This window comes from Terrapene carolina, unplaced genomic scaffold, assembly GCF_002925995.2.
Source record: "Terrapene carolina triunguis isolate 2854851 unplaced genomic scaffold, T_m_triunguis-2.0 Scaffold233, whole genome shotgun sequence".
Classification (NCBI taxonomy): Eukaryota; Metazoa; Chordata; order Testudines; family Emydidae; genus Terrapene; species Terrapene triunguis.
This window is the reverse complement of record NW_020664584.1, coordinates 11,477,767-11,500,906: the sequence shown is the minus strand read 5'-3', so window position 1 is coordinate 11,500,906 and position 23,140 is coordinate 11,477,767. Positions and strand designations below refer to the sequence as shown.

At 42.7% G+C, this 23,140-nt stretch overlaps 1 protein-coding gene across 4 annotated transcripts in view; it reads left to right on the top strand.

Annotated features, from left to right (window-relative positions):
- PHF20 (PHD finger protein 20) overlaps positions 1-23,140 on the top strand; it is a 153,219-nt gene that overhangs the window by 94,140 nt on the left and 35,939 nt on the right. For 3 of the 4 annotated variants that reach the window (XM_026656850.1, XM_026656848.1, XM_026656847.1), the window contains 3 exons: positions 9,000-9,089; positions 14,634-14,798; positions 21,082-21,257. In XM_026656850.1, the coding sequence (XP_026512635.1) occupies positions 9,000-9,089; positions 14,634-14,798; positions 21,082-21,257 (431 nt within the window). The remainder of the gene's footprint in view (positions 1-8,999; positions 9,090-14,633; positions 14,799-21,081; positions 21,258-23,140) is intronic. The other variant, XM_026656849.1, reaches the window with a different exon arrangement.

The following is a 23,140-nucleotide window of genomic DNA, read 5'->3' as shown; positions in this document are numbered from 1 at the left end:
TGTCAGAACTCCTGTAGTTGCAGAACCAGGGTTGGTTTTGACATCTGCTTCCAGATGCAGGAAGATGAACTTCACTGGTGTGTCTGAACTGGGGCCATCAGTGTGTTTGGTTTTGGTGTTGTGGTGCCAAGGAAGAAGAAACATAGGGACCAATTGGCCACTGGCAGCAGTGCCAATTTCCGCGCATCAGAGCTGTCAGATCAGTCTGTTTCAGAGAAGGGCACTATGGTTCCATAGTGGAGCCCTGACCCATCTTCAGCTTCATTAGTAAGGGAGATATATTTGTGTGTAACACCAGATCTGATCTCCAACTCTTCAAATCTGCTATTGGCTCCTGCTTTGGTTCCGTCTACATCCTCGGTTCCAGAAAGCTCTATCACTGTGGCAGCCCAGGTTCACCATTCGGGTCCAGTTCAGGCTTCTAAGAGGAAGCATGCTTCCCTGGTTCCGAGATTATCTTCCTCATCTCTGGTTAGAAAGAAGAGACCAGAAGGAGTTGCTGGTCTCTCCTCAAAGCACCATGTGCTTCATCCTCCCAGAATCCCTACAGGGTCTCCTCCAGATCTTCAGGATCTGTCGTTGTCCCCAGTGCACTTTAACTAGGATCCAGATCCCTACCAAGAGGAAAGATGCAGAGATCTGTGGCTTGATTCATACCTCTCTTTCTCCTGCCTCCTGTAGTCAAGTTAACAAGTTTGTTGGGGGGCGCGTTGTTGGGGAGACTGGCAGTTCTGGGGCCTGTGGCCTTATTGGGGGCCACCTCAGGAATTCTTCAGCTACTCTCTGTGTGAGTGGAATGGTAATGTTTCATCTGCAGCCTGGTGCTGGCGGAACCACTCTCATGGGAACCCATGGCAGGGCCTAGTCAGGAGGTAAGGAGGCATACTCATAAGCATGGGACTAGGTCTTCCTCAAAATCAAAGTGGATGCTCCTTCCACAAGTTTGAGCCATGCGGATGGAGCTCACGCTAAATCCCACAGGCATGAAAAGAAATCCCACAAACAGTGGGATCCAGTGGTTCCAAGAACCAGTTCACTGGCACCCCACAAGACACAGGATCCTCCCGTTCTGCCCGTGGTGCCGGCACCAATACCAGGCAAAGAGAGGGTGCTTCTGACACTGAAGATCCGGAACCGTATCTGAGCCACAGCACATTTGCCTTTCCAAACCAGGAGTCACCCCGTCCATCAGGCTCCCCCCACTGTTACCTATGGGTTTCAGAACCCAAAGCAGTGGGTAACGTAACTGTTTCTCTCCAGGTCGTGTCAGGAATAAATCAATAGGGACACAGCTCCTGTGTCTGATGAAATGATTGGTACAAACCAGAAAGCTTTTACCTAAAACTTGTTTTAATTAGCGCACACACGCACACACACACGCGCACACACACACACACCCCTCCACATTTGTGAGGGCCAAGGTCCTACGATGCCAAGCAAGTAAAAAATTCTCTAAATTGGTGAACTCAAACACACAACATTTGCACAGGAGTTCCCTTCGCTCAGATCCCCCACTGATGATACTCACAATGAACACCTCGCTGCTAGGTTGGGGGGCACACCTGCACAACCACACGATCCATGGTCGCTGGTCCTCATCAAAATCAACGTTACACATGAACTTACTGGAGCTGCAGGCAGTCCGCAGTGCATGTTCATGCTTTCTGCGTCTCCTGTCCGGGAGCATGTGAGCTGCTTGCACACACTAGTGTGACCAGGGACAGCTGCCAGTGAGACTGGTGCCTGCCCCGGTGGGCAGGGCTGGATGCGATACAGCCACACCGGAGGAGCTCCCCGGGCTGGACATTGGCTCCCACAAGTGGCAGCACAACATACCACTGCTTTTGCTGCTATGGTTCCTGGCTTGGTTGCTGGCCATGGTCTTGCTGGTCTCGCTTGTTGTTGCTAGAGCCCTGCAACTCCATGGATATCGGCATTCGCCGATATAAATTTTGTATCCACGCAGGGCTCTGTCCAGGGTTCAGAGACAATGAAATGACTTATTCAGAGGAGATAAGACACATTAATAACAAGGTCTACTACAAGGCATATCTACCCTCACAAATGGAAGAAATTCCATATATGTAGCCAGAATAGGCAACCAACGGCAACTACCTCTCCTTTACCAATGGCATTGGATTACATACTGGAACTCAAGAAATTGGGTGTCTCAATGAGCTCCATCAGAGTACACCTTGCAGCAATCATGGCATTTCCACCACAAAGTGGACAAGTTCTCAATCTTGGCCCACCTTACCACTGAACATTTTCTGAAGAGTCTTTGTAACCTCTACCTGGAAATACGTGCCTTCACGCCATCATGGGACCTCAGTCTGGTGCTGCAGTGTCTGGGCTCCCTTTTGAATCATTGGTGACATGCTCACTTCTCCACCTCTTGATGAAGGTAGCCTTCCTCGTTGCTATCACACCTGCCCAACGAGTGGGATAACTGGGGGCCATCATGGGACATCCACCATACAGAGTAATTTTCAAAAAATAAAGTTACCCTATGACCACTCCCCATGTTTCTACCTATAATCGTTTCATTATCCATTTGTATCAACCCATCCATGGGAACAAACAAGAAGCAGCACTTTATATCCTACATGGTCATAGGGTGCTAGCTTTTTACACTGGAGACTTTCCGAAAGACTGTCATTTTCAAGTTATTTCTTTCCATCATGGAACTATCTAAGGGGGACACCATATTCAAAGAAATATCAGGGGGTAGCCGTGTTAGTCTGTATCTACAAAAACAACGAGGAGTCTGGTGGCACCTTAAAGACTAACAGATTTATTTGGGCATAAGCTTTCATGGGTTAAAAAACCCACTTCTTCAGGTGCATGGAGTGAAAATTACAGATGCAGGCATTATTATACGGACACATGAAGAGAAGGGAGTGACCTTACAAGTGGAGAACAAGTGTTGACAGGGCCAATTCAATCAGGGTGGATGTAGTCCACTCCCAATAATTGATGAGGAGGTGTCAATACCAGGAGAGGGACAGTTGCTTTTGTAGTGAGCTCGTCACTCCCAGTCCCTATTCAAGCCCAAATTAATGGTGTTAAATGGTGTTACAGTACAGGCCCAACAAGGAAAATAACAGAATACCACTGGCCATCACATACAGCCCCCAGCTAAAACCTCTCTCCAATGTTTAAAGATCTAGAAAACATTACCTATGAGGGAAGATTGAAAAAATTGGGTTTGTTTAGTCTGGAGAAGAGAAGACTGAGAGGAGATGTTACAGCTTTCAAGTACATAAAAGACTGCTAGAAGGAGGAGGGGAAAAAATAGTTCTCCTTAACCGCTGAGAATAGGACAAGAAGCAGTGGGCTTAAATTGCAGCAAGGGCGGTTTAGGTTGGACATTAGGAAAAACTTCAGGGTAGTTAAGCACTGGAATAAATTGCCTAGGGGTCTGATTAGACGTCAGACCAGGGCCCAGATGGAGGTAGAGGTAAGGTTAATATTGTCAACCTTGCAGAAGCTAGGCATATTGATAAACATGCAGAAATCGACACTCTCCTCTGTCCAAAGGATAGAAATCATAGGGGCGATTCTTCCAGAAGCCCAGTTCTGGGCCCTGGGCTCAATCATAAAACGCATCAGAAACCAACTTATTACCACAGCAAGAAACTGCCTGAAACGTTGGGGCACATGGCATCGTGCACCTACATGGTGAAACATGTGAGATTGCAACTCAGACCCCTTCAAGCCTGGCCAGAGTCAGTGTACCGACCAGCCTGGATTGCTTGGACATGGTCGTCACACTTCCCCATCCTTCGGTGGCTGGATCCAGAGAGACTTTGTGCAGGTGTCCCATTCTCGAAACTTCAGCCGTCCATGTCTGTAGTCACCCATGCTTCTGTGCTTGGCTGGGGGGCTCATTTGGGGGTCCTCTGGTCCCAGGCAGAGCTCTCACTACAGATCAACCTGAGAGAACTCAGAGCAGTGCCCCTTGCCTGCCAGGCATTCCGATTCCATCTGAAAGGCAAATGCATATTGACGCTTGCAGACAACACTACAGCAATGTTCTATATAAACAGACGGTGGAACACGCTCCTGTCACCTGTGCAAGGAAGCTCTCCACCTGTGTGAATTCTGAATATCCCACTCGAGCCACCTGGAAGCCTCCTATCTCCTGGGGGCACAGAATGAGCTAGTGCATCGCCTCAGCAGATCCTTCTCCAAGCATGAATGTTCCATCCGCCCAGACTTCGTGAAGGACATTGTCCAGAGGTGGGGAACTCCCCAAATAGACCTGTTTTGCAACAAGACCCAACAAAAAGTGCCTACAGTTTTGCTCCTTCCTGAATTACATCCTGGGCTCACTCTGATGTGTTTTTTTCCCTCTCGTGAAAAGTCCATCCCCCCCCCCCCCCTCAGTCCCCTCTTTCTCTCCCCCACCGCCTCTTCCTCTCATACACAAGGGCCTGCTGAAGGTCAGAGAGGAAGGAACAAACCTGATCCTGATAGCCCGGCCTGGCCTCAACAGCACGGTTCACCACTGTTCTGGACCTCATCAATCGGCCTACCTCCATTTCCAGATCTCATCTCCCAAGACCACGGACGCTTACTTCACCTGATCTCTTTGTGATGTTATATGATTAAAATATGACCATGTAGATCACTGTTGCTACCACTGTTATATAATTGCAACAAATCTTGTACAAAGTATGTCATGTAAGGTGTCAATGGAAAGGTTATAATTTGCTGATACATGCATATAAATAGGATAATTATATCCTTTTTGTATCTGAAATTATGAATATTGGCTGTATACCAGTATATTTCAAATATGTTTGCTCTGCGTAACATCCACAAGATATTTAGCCAGCACATTGTGAAAGACCTATTCAAGGTGAATGGCCAATCAAAGAACACTTAACTCACAGTGGACCATGAAAAAAGCCTATCCACACCTGATGGACCTTCCTGAGGACATTCTAGCTAGAATGTGGGTAATGGCTGCCCTGACTCAAAGCATGCAAGGGCATGTGCCTAAACACTAAACTCCATCTTGTGTGCCTCTACTGTTCCACAAACTGCGCTAAGGGCTCTGTTTGGGATAATTAGTTTTCCCCTCCACATGGCATAAGCTATAAAAGGCTCTGGAAACATCTCCATTTTGCCTCTTTCCTGCTCTGGACTGTGGACTTATACTAATGGGAGCATTCTAACCAAGGGACTGAGGACCTTACAATTAATTGGGAGCAATCAGAGACGTAACCAATTAGCAGTTTATGCCATCATTGCTTTAAGCCTGATCCAAGAACTTTGCAATTATTGTATGTATTTGATTCCTTTAATCAATTTTAACTCTCACCGGTTTCTTTTTATAAATAAGCCTTTAGATATTAGATTCTAAAGGATTGGCTGTAAGCATGTATTTGGGTAAGATCTGAAATATTCATTAACTTGGTGGGTAATGTGTCCAATCCTTTGGGATTGGTAGAATGTTTCATTTGATGAACAAGATTTTCAGTAATCCCCATCATATTTGACTTGGCTGTCTGTGAGGAAGCCGAAGGCTGGGTTGCTTTAAGGAAACTGTTTTGGCTAAATCTGTGTAACCAGTAAGGTATTTTAGAAGCGGATTTGTTACTAGCTTGGTGGATCTAAGTATTGTCTGCCCCATTCTTTGCAGTTTGACCTAATTGAGCAACCTCAGTGTGGCCCCCGGAACCCTGGTCACACCCTTCATTTCACATCCTGGAGTCTCCATGGCTGAACCTCTTGGAGCTAGCATGCTCCAGTCCAGTTCAGGAAGATTTTAGTGAGCAGAAAGCTGTCCACTAGGACCATGTACCTGGCAAAGTGGAAAAGGTTCTTGATCTGAAATATGTCCTGGTTATTATGGAATTGTGACCTTTGGAAGAAAGGCTGGGTGAGGGCGCAGTTGGACATTGTCCTTGACGAAAACTGTGTATGGAGGTTCTGAAGTAAGGGTCTAATCTCCGAGACCCTTCTGGCCGAGGTAATGGCCATCAAAGACAAGTAGAGTAGAGAATACCTCGCCAAAGGCTTGAATGGGGAACCCATTAGCCTTGATACCACCAGGTTAAGGCCCCAGGACAGGATAGGTTGTCTCACCTGTGGGTACAGTCTGTCCAGCCCCTTAAGAAAACTACTACAGATAGTGCAGGATACATGATACTGTTGATCGGATACATTACCTCGGCCAGAAGGGTCTCGGAGATTAGACCCTTACTTCAGAACCTCCATACACAGTTTTCGTCAAGGACAATGTCCAACTGCGCCCTCACCCAGCCTTTCTTCCAAAGGTCACAATTCCATAATAACCAGGACATATTTCTCCCGGTGTTCTACCCAAAGTGCATGCCAACAAACAGGAACAGAGACTCCATTCACTAGATGTCAGACAGGCGCTTGCCTTCTACATAGAAAGGACTAAATCGCTTCGGAAAACGACTCAGCTTTTCATGGCGGTGGCAGACAGGATGAAGAGCCTTTCAGTCTCAGCCCAGAGAATTTCATCATGGATCACGTACTGTATCCGCAGATGCTACAACATAGCAAAAGTCCCTGCTCCTGCCCTGATGGCACATTCCACAAGGTCACAAGCGTCTTCAGCGGCATTTGTGGTACAGGTTCACATCCAGGATATCTGTGGAGCAGCAATGTGGTGTTTGGTCCCCACTTTTGCAACTAACTACACTATCACTCAACAGGCCAGAGACAATGCCACATTCAGCAGAGCGGTGATTCAGTCTCCTTGTCAGTGAACTCTAAATCCTTCTCCTATACCTGCTTTGGGAGTCACCTACATTGGAATGCACATGAGGAAGTAGTCGAAAAAGAAAAAAACGGTTACTAACCTTCCGTAACTACTGTTCTTTGAAATGTGTTGCTCATGTCCCTCCAACCCTCCCCCCACCCGCCTGCCCCTCTGTTGGAGTTCGCTGGCAAGAATGAACTGAGGGGGGTGGCAGGGCTCTATATACCGGTGCTATGAGGACATGGCTCCAAGGGGCATCAGAGCTGACCCGACGGACACCATTGAGGGAAAAACTTTCTGGCGGCAGTGCAAATGGTGCACACACACCCCTACATTGGAAAGGTCATGAGTAACACATCTCGAAGAACAACAGTTATGGAATGTTAGTAACTCTTTTTTTGTCCTGCCATGAGTACAGGGGACTGGACTAGATGACCTCTCAAGGTCTCTTCTAGTCCTATGATTCTATGTGGGACCCAACCAGGCACTGCTACTAAAAATCTTCAATTACAAGCGCAGTGGTGCATATGCACCTAAAGTGGAGCACCCACAGGGACAATCATCTCAAAGAACCTCAGTTACTGCACAGGCTGAGTAACCTTCTCTTCAGAGCACCCAAACAGTTACCCAAAGTCTGACATGGTTTTGAGTGATTACCAGATGGGCTTCTAGGGGACCCTCCTTCCATCCAGCTGATGGGGAGTTTGGGATTCAGCTCCTTGCCCAAAGAAAAGTTCCTTCTGGACTCCTCTGAGGTGCTTACTTTTTCTTAATCTTTTATAGCTAATGCTCACAAAACACACAACTCCTAGTTGCCGCATTCGGCAGAGCTAAATTGCTGCAGTTGCAGTGGGTTACCATAGTAACCCCTACTGGGTCTGCAATTTTTAGTATTTCTAGCCATAATAAACTTGTATGTCCGGGGCATCCAAATCCAATGTCTCTATCCACTTACTTTCTTCCATTCTTGTGGTCTGTTAACTCTTTTCACCTCCTCCCATTCTGATAAGCAAAGCTGTAACTGCAGCCATTTGGCCTTGCCTATGCGAGCCATGCAGTTATTCCTAGTTATGTCATGTTCTGCTTTTAATCAATGGTGGCTAAATACAACCAAAATGTCTGCAGTTTAGTTTGGTCAAATTCTGGTATTACATCACCGCTAGACAGATTATTTTTCCGCCATGGGATATGTCCCCAGTATGGGACCCCTTACCATCTGCTCCAGTAACCTACACCCTTGTACCAGCTCCGGCACCACCATTTGAACTGGACTCCTTTCTCCTCCTCCGTTGAATCAGAAGTGGTAGAGGACCTGACCATGTCTTATCACCCCTACATGCCTTCATGGAGACATCCACATCCATGGCAGCATCCACCACTTTCACCACCTGGGAGCCATTGGTACCCCATGCTGCGGGAACCACTACAACCTCCTTCAGATCTGGCCTGTTTGTCGTACTGGGCACCATGGTCCCAAAATCCTTCCTCAGAACCAGCCTGGTCCATGAGAGACCCTTCGCCTGCTTCCTCCCTACGGGATCCTTCTAACAGGTACTCAGATCAGTTGTTGGAGGAACCCTTTAGTCCAGTCTCAGCAGTGCCTCTTCATCTCCGGGTGAAGTGGTGACCGCAGCATCCCCTTCTCCTCCGGATGACTTCAGGCAATTTCAAGAACTGTTATGGAAAGTCATGGGGAAACTCCAAATTCCCCTGGAAGAAATGCAAGACACCCAGCATAAGCTGCTTGATATTCTCCACACCTTAGGACCAGCCAGAATTGCCCAGCCAATTAATAAAGCTTTTCTGGAGCCGGACACGACAGCGTGGCACATCCCTTCCACATGCACGGCTACCCCCAAAGGGTCTGAAAAGCGTTATGTTCCTGTCGAGGGGTCTGAGTTAATTTTTTGCACGCTTCTCCAAACTCTCTCTAGTCAGGGACTTTCTTTTACTATATATGTACAGCACAACTGCAATCTTGGTTGGTGTCATTATGTGCTACCATAATACAAATAAATAATACTGTAATTTGTATTACTTTGGCACTCTTCACTTTAGTGCTGCTGAAAAATACTTGAGCACATCGTGATAGGAAATTGCAACAACCAGCAGAAGACTGTTCGTTTTTCTTTTTGCATCGGAGCTGTCCATGGTTGCATAAAGTAACAGATCTAAGTTAAAATGTGTATGATGCAGAATGGGTGCCTAATTGTGAGCTGTCCTTTCTAAAATAAACTGCAATTTTATCTAATTTCAGCTGTTAAAGACAAAGAGAAGAATAAAGAGAAGAAATCCAAAGACTGTGTAAGGTCAAAGTCGAAGAAGAAGAAAAAGAAATTTAAGTCTGGTAAAACACACTTTTTCTCTCTCCCCACCCCCACCCCCCCATAGAAAGTGGCCTTAGTTTTTCAGTTTGACTCTCTTGACCCAAGTTCAAAGTTTTCCATGACCAGTGACAGTATATAGGAGAGATTGTACTGTTTTGTCTTTAATCACCACCAATTCTGATGTAATAATCCATTAAAGGTGAAGTGTGAATAGCATGGCATTTTCTTGCTGATTGAAGGGCACGGCCATTGAGGTAGATGGCTGATAAAAAACAAATGAATCAGTAAATAAATGTATGTGCCCAAGGACAACTTCTCCAAAACATCCTTCTCCGCAAAAAGCGTACAAATCAGTGCTCTTGGAAGTGATGACGTGACAATATTTTTTTTTCTTTTCTGTCACTGTTCTCAATAGGAGTTACTGGATGCAGACCATTTCTGAAAATCTGGCCACTTTGTTTAATTGCCTAACTGGGAGCTGAGCTCTTTGAAAATGTAGCCTTAGTTGAGGGTTTTGAGCAATTTTGAAAATCTAACCCCAACTTATCATTGTCCTTCATAGCTATTGTTCTTCTTTGACTTGTGTGTCAGTGTGGATCCCACTGTATGTGTGCATGCTCTCATGTGCTCAAGATTGGATTCTTTTGAATAGCATTGTCCTTTGGGTCTGCGCCTGTGCCACCTCTATGCTTCCATGTGAGGGCATAAAGGGCAGAGAAGTCTGTATTCTTCCTCAGTTCCCTCTGAACTGTCAGTGACAGTAAGATGGAACCCAGAGAATTTCTGACCCACTACTTCTACAGAGCTTCAAATTTTATCCCTTTTTGACCAGATTCGTGAAGAAAATTTATGTTCACCCCTCTTCTTGCTTTTTTTCTTTCATTTGGGCTTTCCAAAAAAAAAAGAGAGGAGATCACCCTTGAACAAAAGGGTGAAGCATTTTGCACCAACATTGTGGGCTCTAAACAGTCAGGGTTCAAACCCTGCTCATCCTGTGATGGTCTCATCCCTCTTACTGGTGGACACACCTATATTCTAAGCTCAACAACTCTGTCCAGGATTGTCCTCCCCATCAATGAGGGCATACTGGAGCCAACTAAAGGACTCGGGCAAACCTGGGCCACTCTTCCATTTCTAAAAAAGATATTAGGTGACCCCAAAGGGTATATTTTTATGCCCACCCAAACACAGGATATTTGGGGGGGGGGGGGATGTCCACAGTTCAGAACAAATTTAGTCCTGAAAAGGTACTCCCAAATACAAATATCCAAAGAAGTTAGTCCTGTTTTGTGTAAAACATACTCCTCAGCACTACTTCAGCTCCAGAGGCAAAGTACCATGATTTGTTTGAAAAATAACTGCCTCACCTGGGAGAAGGTCATTTGCTTTGTAATCCAGTTACTGAGAGGTTAAAGAGTGGAGGTTGAAAACAAAGAAAAGTCTACAATTTCTTATTTTCTGTTTGTTTATTTCGGGAAGGGGAATAAAGCCGCAGAAAAGGCAGGATGAATAAATAAATGTATGCTAAGCACACCAAGAAGCAGAAGAGTTGTGTGCAGAATGCTGCTTATTCACTGCAGAAAAAAAATATGGATGGGTTGAAAACCCTCCTCATGGTGTATGACAAGCAACATGAAGGGCATCTGAATTACTCTTATGTGCTTGAAGACTCAGAGAATCCGCCTGATACTACCACTAGCTTATGACAACAAAGGAGCTGGAGTTAGCCACAATAGAGCTCTGCAAGCTGGAACTAGCAGAAGAAGAGTGTGAGAGTGTCTGCAGAGGGTGGCAGAAATTGAAGCCAAGAAAAGGCAATAGACAGGCAAGGAGGAGAGACTGCCCACCCTGAGCATACTGGCCTTACAAAAGCCCATGGGTAATACTCCCTCAGGGGCATCCAGCAGGGACAAGCTTTGCCCTGTATACACACAGAGATTGAAAAGTATCTCTCCATTTTTGAAAAGATACGTGCATTGCAAAAGGTTCCAGAGGAATAAAGGGTACCCACTCCGATCTCCAAGTTGTCTGATAAAGCATTGTGAGTGTTTAATGAGGTGGACATGGAGGAGGTGTTGAATTATAAAAAGCTTTGCTGCAAAGGTTTCAGATCACCGCTGAGGTGTATCGTTTAAGATTTAGGAACCTCGAAAAGCATGACAGGATGTGTCATAGAGAATATGTGTATGGAATGTGTGATTTTAATGAAAAAGTGGGCAATGGGGACAAGGATGGATGGATGGACTGGCCAGTTATTTGTCCTGTTTGTATAGGAACATTTCCTGAGTGTATGTATTGAAGTCAGAGCACCAGTTTGGGATAAAACCCCTGCCACTGTACAGGAAGCAGCTGATATTGCTGATTCACATGTACAAGACAGACTCTTCAGTGAGCACAGATCCAAGAGGGAACAGCAGAAGCCCAGTTTAAAGTGGGTTCTCCATTTTATCCCCAGGAAAAGGGAGGGCAGTGGTGAGTCAAAGCACGCCCCACCCCAGAACCCATCCCCTCCTGGTAATCATAATTACAGGCCTCTAACGCAGGAGGACAGCCCAAAAAAGTGTTACTCATGTGGTTCCACTGAGCACATGAAAAGAAATTGCCCTAAGCAAGGGGAATCCAAATAAAAACCCTGTTCAGCCCTGGTTAACGTATCTACCTTCGACTTAGGACCCCAGGAGGTGGTTTAGGTGATCCTAGTGAATTTTGTAAGAGCTGACCTATTGGAGGTTGGTTAAAATGTTTATCACAGATGTACGGGAACAGCAAGGTATGCCAAGGTTGGAGGGACACTGGTGCCCAGATTTCTTTGGTTGGAAGATAAATGGTTATGGATTGTATGTGCTCCCAGGGCAAAATTTTTAAAACTCCTTGCATTGGGAAAATTTGAAATTAGCTCCAATAGAGCTGGACTGGGAACGCTTAAATGTTGATATACTGGATAGCATTCCAGCAGATGTACTAATTGGTAATGATATCATGTCTGTGCGTAAAGCTATTAATATTATAACTCCTAGTAAGAGCATAACACCAAAACCCCACTTCATCAGGAGAGATGAAGGGGCATACACTGGACATTTCCAAAGGTCAGTCCAGCTCATCACAAAGAATATCTAAATGGATAAACACTGTGTCTCACTGTGATACCAATTAGCCGCTGTACCCCTCCCACTAAACATCTGTGCTCACTCTTTCAGAAATGAGCCAATTTCTGAAATATACAAGGCAGTGATGTGGAGTAACCCACTAACTTTTGTCAAGCATTATCCATTGGATGTAGCTGCCAGGGCAGATGCCAAATTCAGGAGAGCAGTACTGCAGTCCCTGTTGGACTGATGCAGCTTATACTCACTATCCCACCATCCAGAAAGGATATGCCTTGCCAGTCGCATATATTGGGATCCACAGTGACACATATTCAAGGAAGAAAGATTATTTACTCAACAGTAACTTTGGTTCTTCAAAATGATGTCAGTGTGGATCCCAGGACCTGCCCTCCATTCCTCCTTTCAAAGTCTTCTGTTAATATGGGCTTCATGTTGTGAGGGAACTAAGGGGGAGTTGCATATTTTTTGCCCATTAGTCCATCACACAAGAGTGTGAGGAGGCCCAGGGTTCATGCACAGCCCCAGTGAGCACTGCTATTCAAAAGAATCTGATCATGCATGCTTTAGGCACAGTGGGATCCATGCTGATTACAACATCTTCAAGAACCAGTTACTGTAGGGTAAGTAACTAGTCTCTTCAGGCTGTCTTCAGTCTCAGGCAGACGTCACTGCACTGGTTTATATCTAGTTGACATTTTGAATGTTTTCTTCACAACCATAAGGGCTAGTAACTTTTTATTAATAAAAAGCTTTGATTCTGAAGCTCAAACATGTCCACTTTGGAGAAGTACTGGCTTGCTGAACCACCCCAATCTTGACCCCTGGTATTACATTTATTCTGAATATGTTCTCTCATCTGCAGCTTTTTTCCCTCTTCTTCATGCATGACTCTGGCTTGATAAAATAGCACATAGACTTTCTTTAAACAGCACCATGTGAGGAAGCTATCAAAGAGAACAGTGGTCTCTAATCACAAAACCGTCTTATCACAAATATTCTCTTCTGAATACATTTTTGCAGGAACACAGTCAACCAAAAAAATCAGACTTGCCGTCATATTTTTTTTACCTTCTTTTGTTCCCAGTAACATCAAATTCTTGGGGGGCATTTTTTTTTTATTTTTATTTTTTCTCATTTCTTCTTTAACATTCCCACAAAGAAGTCTACTGTAGGATTCACAGCCTAGTCAGTCGCAGAACATCTTTTTGAGCAGTAGCTGGCAGTTAGGATGTATGCGCAGTCTTAAACCCAACATTCCATAGATTGAGTGTATAAACCCATCACTCCTCTGTTCTTGTCTATCCAGCCACTGGCACGCTCACAGAACTACTACTTCTCTCTCTTACTTTAGTTTTCATATAATATATAGTGTATATATACTATAGTATATAGCATGGTCTGGTGGTTAGAGCAGGTCTTGTCTATTTAGACCTGTAAGCTCTTGGAGGGTCTCATAGCCCGAGCTCTATCCTGAACCCAAATGTCTACCCTGCAATTTTATAGCCCTGCAGCCTGAGCCCCGCAAAACTGAGTCAGCTGACCCAGGCTCTGAGACTTGGTGCTGTGGGTTTTTTATCAGTGTACACATACCTAATGTGTCTGTACAATGCCTAGCACAGTGGAGTTCTGATCTCAGTTGGGACCTCGAGGCATACCATAACACAAGTAAAAATTAAATGGTTTAGATAGTTGAACGTAGTACACCTCTACCCCGATATAACACTGTCCTCGGGAGCCAAAAATCTTACCGTGTTATAGGTGAAACCAAGTTATATCGAACTTGCTTTGATCCGCTGGAGCACGCAGTCCTGCCCCCCCCGGAGCGCTGCTTTACCACGTTATATCCAAATTCGTGTTATATCGGGTCACGTTATATTGGGGTAGAGGTGTATTGACTAAAACGTCTTGATTTAACTTTTGTAGCCTTGGGCTATTTTCTGTCAGTTATTTGCTGGGTTTTCGGTTTCCTCAGGTCTTGTTTGCCTTTACAGACCCACAATGACCCTTCTTCCTCTCCTCTGTTGGAGTCCAGCTTTAAAAAAGGCTTCTGGAGGCAGAGAGGAACTGAAGGATTATTATAAAGGGTGTGAGTAAGATGTTAATTCTTAAAACCAGAAAAGGATAAAAAAATCTCAGTGTAGGTGTAGTATCTGAAACTAGTTTTCACTCATTTTTTAAATAACTACATTTAAAATTGCCAGTGTCCCTTTAATCTTTAGTTGACATTAGAGTCCACGCAACATCATCTTTAAGTGGTCTCCCCTCGTATACATCAGGCAGAGTCCAAAGGCTACCTCTCTACCTTCTTTTTACCTGCCCTCACCCTGGAAGCCACCATTCTTCCACTGCAGGAGGACAGGCCAGTAATGCTATTAGTATTTCTAAATGCCAAACTTGTAGATCCCCACTTTACTGTTGTTTTTTCCCCCCAGTACTAACATATTTATAATTTTACAGAATACCCTGGCAGTGAAGAAAACATTGACATTTCCCAGGAGCTTTCCCCCCCAAAATCAGTCATCACCACAAGATATAATTCTTCAAATAGATCTTATCCCCACCTAAGTACACCGTTACATGTCTCTGATTCTGGGCACCATAGAGACAGAGTGAAAGTAAATGGTAAGATGGATCTCATTTGTGGCTTGATAGCTTTGTGTGTCAGTAGTAGTAAATGTGAGTAAAAGGGAAATGTGTAGTGTGTCACAGCAGATGGATTTAAGCAGCATTATTGGTGCAAATTCACCTATACCAGTTCAGATGTGTTGTGTTTATATGTCCCTGCCATCCTGAGGAAGCTAAACCCAATTTACTTGCCTAGGCTACATGCTGCTGCATGGTTTTTTTTTTCAGTTTCACTCCATAATGATTCTTTTAAAGTACAGTAGACACTTGTTTGCAGCAAACCCTTGTAAGAGCAATCGCCGCTTACAAGCAACATTTTCCTTGGGAACATTTTTCCTATTGCGAATTGTCGACACTACCCCTAACAGCAGCAGCCACTTAGCAGCAGCATAGCAAAATATGTTGCTACTATTGAGTGTCTACTCAACTGTCTCTCAATCTCTCCTGGTCACCTTTTGTTCTTTTTCATAACTCAGTATGTGGTTTACAGCAAAAGTAACCTTCGGTAAATAAATTTTATTAAGTTTCCATTTATAAATAGTTCATAAAGGGCTAATAAATGATTAATAGATGTTTAGAAACATGCGGTATACAGAGTAGTATGTGCTATAAGCACATCAGTAAAAGGTGTTAATAGATGGTTGTATTCCACAACTGTTATACACATGCGTTTCACGTGCCTGAGACGAGTTTTCTAGCAAATAGTGTTTGCTATATCTCATAAGGAGAGCAAATTTTTAAATTAATAATAAATAGTAATTTGCTCAGTTTCTTTGCAATCACCTGCTGGTACATGTTCTGAGTTTTCCTTTTTAATTTAAATGTTTGTGTCCTTGTGTTTGTTTGATATCTGAAGATTAATCCCACGATGTTAAAGGGAGCTATTAGTGTGTGTTGTTGTCTTTCACAAAACATCATGAGGCCTTGTTAATAATAGAATTTACTGAATTGAGTTCTTTTGATTAATTAAAATATTGTCTTAATGAGTCAAGTGGAGCATTAATTCCTTACTCAGCTTTCCACGTGTTCTTGGTTTAGAATCAAATGTCTGGTTCCACCAACTAAAATATTCACTGCCAGTTGTTCCTCTATGAAAGTACTGCCTTGACTTTGACTCAGGGCTTGTCTATTCTTGAAATGCTACAGCTGCAGCAGCGCTTTAGTGTAGGTGCTACCTGCACTGATGGGAAAGTTCTCCTATTGGTGTAGGTAATCCATTTCCCTGAGGGAGGTGGTAGCTAGGTTTACTGAAGAATTCTTCTGTCAGGCTAGAACTGTCTACACCAAGGGTTAGGTTGGCTTAACTAAGTCACTCAGGTGTGTGTGATTTAGGCTCTGGCTACACTAGAGACCTTACAGCTGCGCCACTCTAAACGAATGGGAGGGAGAGCTGTCCCTTTGACTTAATTGATCCACTCCCAACGAGTGGCGGTGGTTACATCGGTGTGAGAAGCTCTCCCGCCGACATAGCGCCATTCACACCAGCGCTAAAGTTGCATAAGTTAGGTCACTTGGGAATGGCTAATTCACACCCCTGAGCAACATAACTTATGCAGACTTAAGCTGTAGTGTAGGCATAGCCTTCATTCCTTATTCTAGATAGAACTGTCTACTAGACAAAGTATAAAATACTAACCATCAAACAAAAAATGGAGTGAAGCATTTTCTTCTCTCTAATCTTCAAAAACAGCCACAAAGTTTTGGCTTTCACACGTTCTTAGGAAGAGCTGGAAGTAAAAAAGATAAATATAAAGAGTGATGAATCTGGGAGTGGGTTGAGAATAACTCCAGATACACCACACTACATTATACGTGTCTGACAAAAGTCAGTTAGGAGGATAACTCAAAGTAATTAGCAAGATACTAGCTTGCTGAAATATCAGGAAATAACAGAGCAGCAGTGCCCACTTTATTAAGGTTGTGTAACCGTTTACTCTTTAATCTCTTTTCGATAACTCGTATCTTTACAGAACTTTGAAGCTTCAGGCTGAAGGCCAGATTTGGTTTCTGCTCAAAAGCAACTCTTCATTTTTGGAAATTTTGAGCAAAAACATTTCAATTGTTTTTGAATATAAGGAGAGGTAGTAAAATAAAATCCCCAATATTTGAAATCAGTGGTAGTCATGTGCCTAAATTCCTTTAAAAATCTGGTTCTAGGTTTCTTGCTTAGCTTCCTAACTCCTGATGGGTGCAGATGTGGGATTCCCTTCTGCAGTACTCCTAAGGGGGGGAGGGGGCGGTGTGGGTGTGTGTGAGAGAGAAAGAGACAGACAAAAACATGGCGTTTTGTTGCTGTCTCAGGTACTGCTCACATGCTTAAAATTGAGCACTCACTGAAGTCCTTTGCTAGATTGGGGCCAGAGTGCACGGTATTATGTAGGTCTGAGTCATTGCCAGAGAGTTCCATATCATAGAATTTATACAAGCTATTTACAATTTTTTGCAAGCCAGCACAATTCGGAAGTCCTGAAGAGTGAAGCGCCTTCAGTTTTCCATCTTTTTTCCATTTAAAAAAAATAATAATAACCTAACCTAAAAAAAAAAAAACCTCCAGGAAATTTATGTTGTAAACATAAAGGTTGCATGATTAATTATTAAAAAAAAAAAAAAAAGATTGCATGCACAATCCTGACTCTGCCCTTTTGTTAGTCTGATGACCTACTGTTTCTCAAACAATATGATCTATCATACTTTTTTCTGCAACTGTAGATACAAGTATAGCAGCTTATGATAATACATATTCTTTATATATGCCAGACAGTCCCTAAAAGTCATACACAACATACAATTCATTTAGAAAAACACATACAGGAATAGTGACCATTTGGTGACATGTATAGGCTTCCTAAGTTGGCAGTTAAGTTACCTTTTATAGTTAACTGCCTCAGTCCTGAGTTGTATCTAAAAGTCTGTGCTGATGGTTGAATAGAAAAACGTATACTACACAAAAGTTACTAGAATACTTAAATGAGAGAAAAAACAAATCAATGCCACTAAAGATGTTGGACCATTCTGACAAAGATTTTAGTGTAAGTAAAATAGTGGGGCTATCAAATGATTAAAAAAATAATCACAATTAGTCGTGCAGTTAAAGAAATTAATCGCAATTAATCGAGTGATCGTGCTGTTAAACAATAGAATACCATTTATTTAAATATTTTTGGATATTCTACATTTTCAAATATATTGCTTTCAATTTCAACACAATACAAAGTGTACAGTGCTCACTTTATATTTTTTATGAAAAATATTTGCACTGTAAAAAAACAAAAGAAATAGTATTTTTCAATACAAATACTGTAGTGCAATCACTTTATCGTGAAAGTGCAACTTACCAATGTAGATTTTTTTTGTTTTTGTTTTTTTTGTTACATATCTGCATTCAGAAACAAAACAACGTGCCTACAAGTCCACTCAGTCCTACTTCTTGTTCAGGCAATCACTAGGACAAACAAGTTTGTTTACATTTACAGGAGATAATGCTGCCTTCTTATTTACAATATCACCAGAAAGTGAGAACAGGCATTCGCATGGCACTTCTGTAGCAGGCATTGCAAGGTATATGCATACCAGATATGCTTAACATTCATGTGCCCCTTCATGCTTTGGCCACCATTCCAGAGGACATGCTTCCATTCTGATGATGCTCATTAAAAAAAAATGTGTTAATTAAATTTGTGACTGAACTCCCTGGGGGAGAACTGTATGTCCCCTGCTCTGTTCTACCTGCATTCTATCATATATTTCATGTTATAGGAGTCTCGGATGATGACCCAGCACATGTTGTTCGTTTTAAGAACACTTTCATTGCAGATTTGACAAAATGCAAAGAAGGTACCAATGTGAGATTTCTAAAGATAGCTACAGTACTCAACCCAAGGTTTAAGAATCTGAAGTGCCTTCCAAAATCTGAGAGGGACAAGGTGTGGAGCACGTTTTCAGAAGTCTTAAAAGAGCAACCCTCCGATGCAGAAACTACAGAACCTGAACCACCAAACAATAAAATCAACCTTCTGCTGGTGGCATCTGACTCAGATGATGAAAATGAACATGCATCAGTCCGCACAGCTTTGGATCGTTAATGAGCAAAACCCGTCATCAGCATGGACACATCCTTTGGAATGGTGGTTGAAACATGAAGGGACAGATGAATCTTTAGCGTATCTGGCACGTAAATATCTTGCAACGCAAGCTACAGCAGTGCCATACAAACATCTGTTCTCACTTTCAGGTGACGTAAACAAGAAACGGGCAGTGTTATCTTCTGCAAATGTAAACAAACTTGTTTGTCTTGGCGATTGGCTGAACAAGAAGTAGGACTGATTGGACTTGTAGGCTCTAAAGTTTTACATTGTTTTATTTTTGAATGCAGTTTTTTTTACATCAACTTTCATGATAAAGAGCTTGCACTACAGTACTTGTATAAGAAGAAGGCAGCATTATCTCCTGTAAATGTAAACAAACTTGTTTGTCTTAGTGATTGCCTGAACAAGAAGTAGGACTGAGTGGACTTGTAGGCACATTGTTTTGTTTCTGAGTGCAGATATGTAACAAAAATTACATTTGTAAGTTGCACTTTCACAACGAAGAGATTGCACTGCAGTACTTGTATGAGGTGAATTGAAAAATACTGTTTCTTTTATCATTTTTACATATAAAGTAAACACTGTAGACTTTGTATTCTGTGTTGAAATTGAAATCAATGTACTTGAAAATGTAGAAAAACATCCAAAAATATTTAATAAATTTCAATTGGTATTCTATTGTTTAACAGTGAGAGTAAAACTGCAATTTGATTAATTTTTTTGTTATTCGCATGAGCTAACTGTGATTAATTGACAGCCCTATAAAATAAATGAAAAAATTACAACATGTCATATATCTGGGGCTGTACAGTATTGATTTAAATGTATTTGTTTAAATAGTATGTTTTAATGTAATTATAAACTGTACACAAAAGAGGGCAGAGTTAAGTTTGTTTGGGCAACCTTAACCCTAGCATTTTTTTACTTCACTATAAACTTAAAACAAATCAACATTGTTTCTGATATTGAATATATGCAAAGAGTTCAGTTTGTTCCCAACTTTGTATCGGATGCACAAGAAGGAGTGAGTTCAAAGGTTTCTATCCAGTCCTTGTTCCCCTGTGCGGGGACTGGGGCCAGGTCTGCACTACAGACCTATATCTGTATAACTACGTCACTCAGAAATGTCAAAAATCCACCCCCCTGAGCAATGTAGTTATACCAACCTCACCCCCTGTGTAAACAGCACTATGTCAACAGGAGAGCTGCTCCCATTGACATAGCTACCGCCTCTCAGGGAGGTGGATTAATTATGCTGACAGGAGAAGCTTTCCCATCAGCATAGGAGCATCTTCACTAAAGTGCTACAGCAGCGCATCTGCATGGGAGGGATGTATGCTGCACCTCGTGACTGTGTGGTACAGTGACCACTCTTGGCAGACAGTGTGCCTTTTGGACAGATAGTGGCTCCCAGTGGTGCAGTATTCTACAGCACTGTCTTCTTCTACAGGGTGTGGCTTTGAAATGTGTAATTGAACTCTTATTATCAAAGCAGTTCCAACTCTGGAAATACTGAGTTATTGATAAAGAGCTTATTTAAATTTTTAAACATTCCTGTGGCAACATCAGTGGATTTTAAAACAACACATGATGGAAAAAAATCTTTGGCCTCAAAGAAGATAAACTTTTGTTCCCTCTAGATACTCCTACATCTAGCTGGGAATAGCACCACAAAATCTGTCCCAGTTTCAATAAATTCAGACCTTGAAGACACACACTTTTGTTAGCTGTCTGCATAGAATTGGCCATCTCAAAGATGTGAACTCCTCATTCCAGAAACAAATATACTTTTCTTCCGGATTGTGGTTCTCACTTCTGCTTTTCTACGGAAGTAGGAACAGGTCTCACTTAAAGTGGGAAAGGAATCTTGTGACTTTGTTTTTGTTTTGAGACACTTTCAGATATATTTTGGGAACTAAAATCTTAAGAAGACTTCTGAAGGTTTTGATAAGGCAAAAGGTATTTTGGAGTAGCTATTAATTAGCAGATATGAATTTGCCAACTAGTAATGTACAAATTCAACACACATTCTAAGCCTACTACTGTACTATTACTTTAAACACAGAATCTTCGACATATTTTATAGTGCCTGCAATGCGTATCCCCAGATATACAGTAATTTAGAATAGCCACCCCATTCGGCTTTTTCCTGTAATCGCTCTGATGGATTTATTCAATTTAACTTTTTGACACAGAGGAAGATACCTTGAGTGAGTCATCTACAGATAGTTTGCTTTGGAGTGATGATGACTGCAGTCAGGACATTGATGTAACAACTAACCCCGATGAGGAATTCGATGAAGAAGACAGTGACTTTGGGATTGTTCGATGCATTTGTGAAGTGGAAGAAGAAAATGACTTTATGATTCAGGTATATGATTGTAGACTGTGGATGTGCAGTGAAGTAAATGTAAATACAGGAAAGGATGTCATCTGAAGCTCAACAGTGGAAGAATCTATGTAGGAATATGTGAGAGTGGATCCCTTATGAAATGTATCATTGCTCTGCCCTGGCATCTCAAAAAAGAAAAAAAAAGTCAGGTTAGCAGGGGTGAGCAACTGTTCTGTGGTAGCAGGTGAACAAATTATACTTCGGTAGCTCACCTCAGAAATTCATGTTCCATGCAAGTTCCATCAGGACCATCACCATTAATGTTGCCTTTTTGAAAGTTTGAGTAAAATCTCCAGTTACTTTTAATTAAGGGTGAATGGGAGGGGAAAAACATTGTTCCTACTTCTTTACAAAAACACTTTTGTAACAGAGCTACAGCAAAAATGACTGAAGTTTTTAACTTGTCGTGGACATAGTTCTCCTTGAAGATAGTGTCTTTGCTAGGTTAGAGAATAAATATACTAAAATAAAAATGTTGAGATTGATTTGAAACCTTCCCCAAACTTCTGAGCATGCTCAGAAGCTATTTATCTGCTAGTTTTAAAAGCCCTGCCTCATCACAATGTACATTCACCATACCTGGCCCAGTCAAAAGGATGAACAAGTACAGTGAGTTAGTGCTTGATTCAGTTTACATGAGGGATATTATTAAATGCCTTAGTAAAATCCTCTAAAAACATTTAACATTGGGGCAGGAAAAAATCTGGTGGTATTTTATTTTTTAAAGTAGAACCTGCTGTTTTGGGTGGGGGTGGGCCCTGCAATTCTTGATGCATTATGTAATATTCTGCACATTCTAAATTTTCCCTTTTTTGGAGATCCATTCATTCAGTCTGGATATATTACTCTCCTTTCAACCAAGTTTGTAAAAAACCTGTCTTTAGCTACACAATAGCAGCAGCAAATGTGGAACTTTCCCTTTCTCTATTAATATCCGCACAAGATTCCACACTTAGAATCATAGAATATCAGGGTTGGAAGGGACCTCAGGAGGTCATCTAGTCCAACCCGCTGCTCAAAGCAGGACCAAATCCCAACTTTGTCAAGCCTGACCTTAAAAACCTCTAAGAAAGGAGATTCCACCAGCTCCCTAGGTAACCCATTCCAGTGCTTCACCACCCTCCTAGTGAAAAAGTTTTTCCTAATATCCAACCTAGACCTCCCCCACTGCAACTTGAGACCATTACTCCTTGTTCTGTCATCCGGTACCACCGAGAACAGTCTAGATCCATCCTCTTTGGAACCCCCTTTCAGGTAGTTGAAAGCAGCTATCAAATCCCCCCTCATTCTTCTCTTCTGCAGACTAAACAATCCCAGTTCCCTCAGCCTCTCCTCATAAGTTATGTGCTCCAGTCCCCTAATCATTTTTGTTGCCCTCCGCTGGACTCTTTCCAATTTTTCCACCTCCCTTCTTGTAGTGTGGGGCCCAAAACTGGACACAGTACTCCAGATGAGGCCTCACCAATGTCGAATAGAGGGGAATGATCAGGTCCCTCGGTCTGCTGGCAATGCCCCTACTTATACAGCCCAAAATGCCGTTAGCCTTCTTGGCAACAAGGGCACACTGTTGACTCATATCCAGCTTCTTGTCCACTGTAACCCCTAGGTCCTTTTCTGCAGAACTGCTTCCTAGCTATTCGGTCCCTAGTCTGTAACAGTGAATGGGATTCTTCCATCCTAAGTGCAGGACTCTGCACTTGTCCTTGTTGAACCTCATCAGGTTTCTTTTGGCCCAATCCTCTAATTTGTTTAGGTCCCTCTGTATCCTATCCCTACTCTCCAGCGTATCTACCACTCCTCCCAGTTTAGTGTCATCTGCAAATTTGCTGAGAGTGCAGTCCACTCCATCCTCCAGATAATTA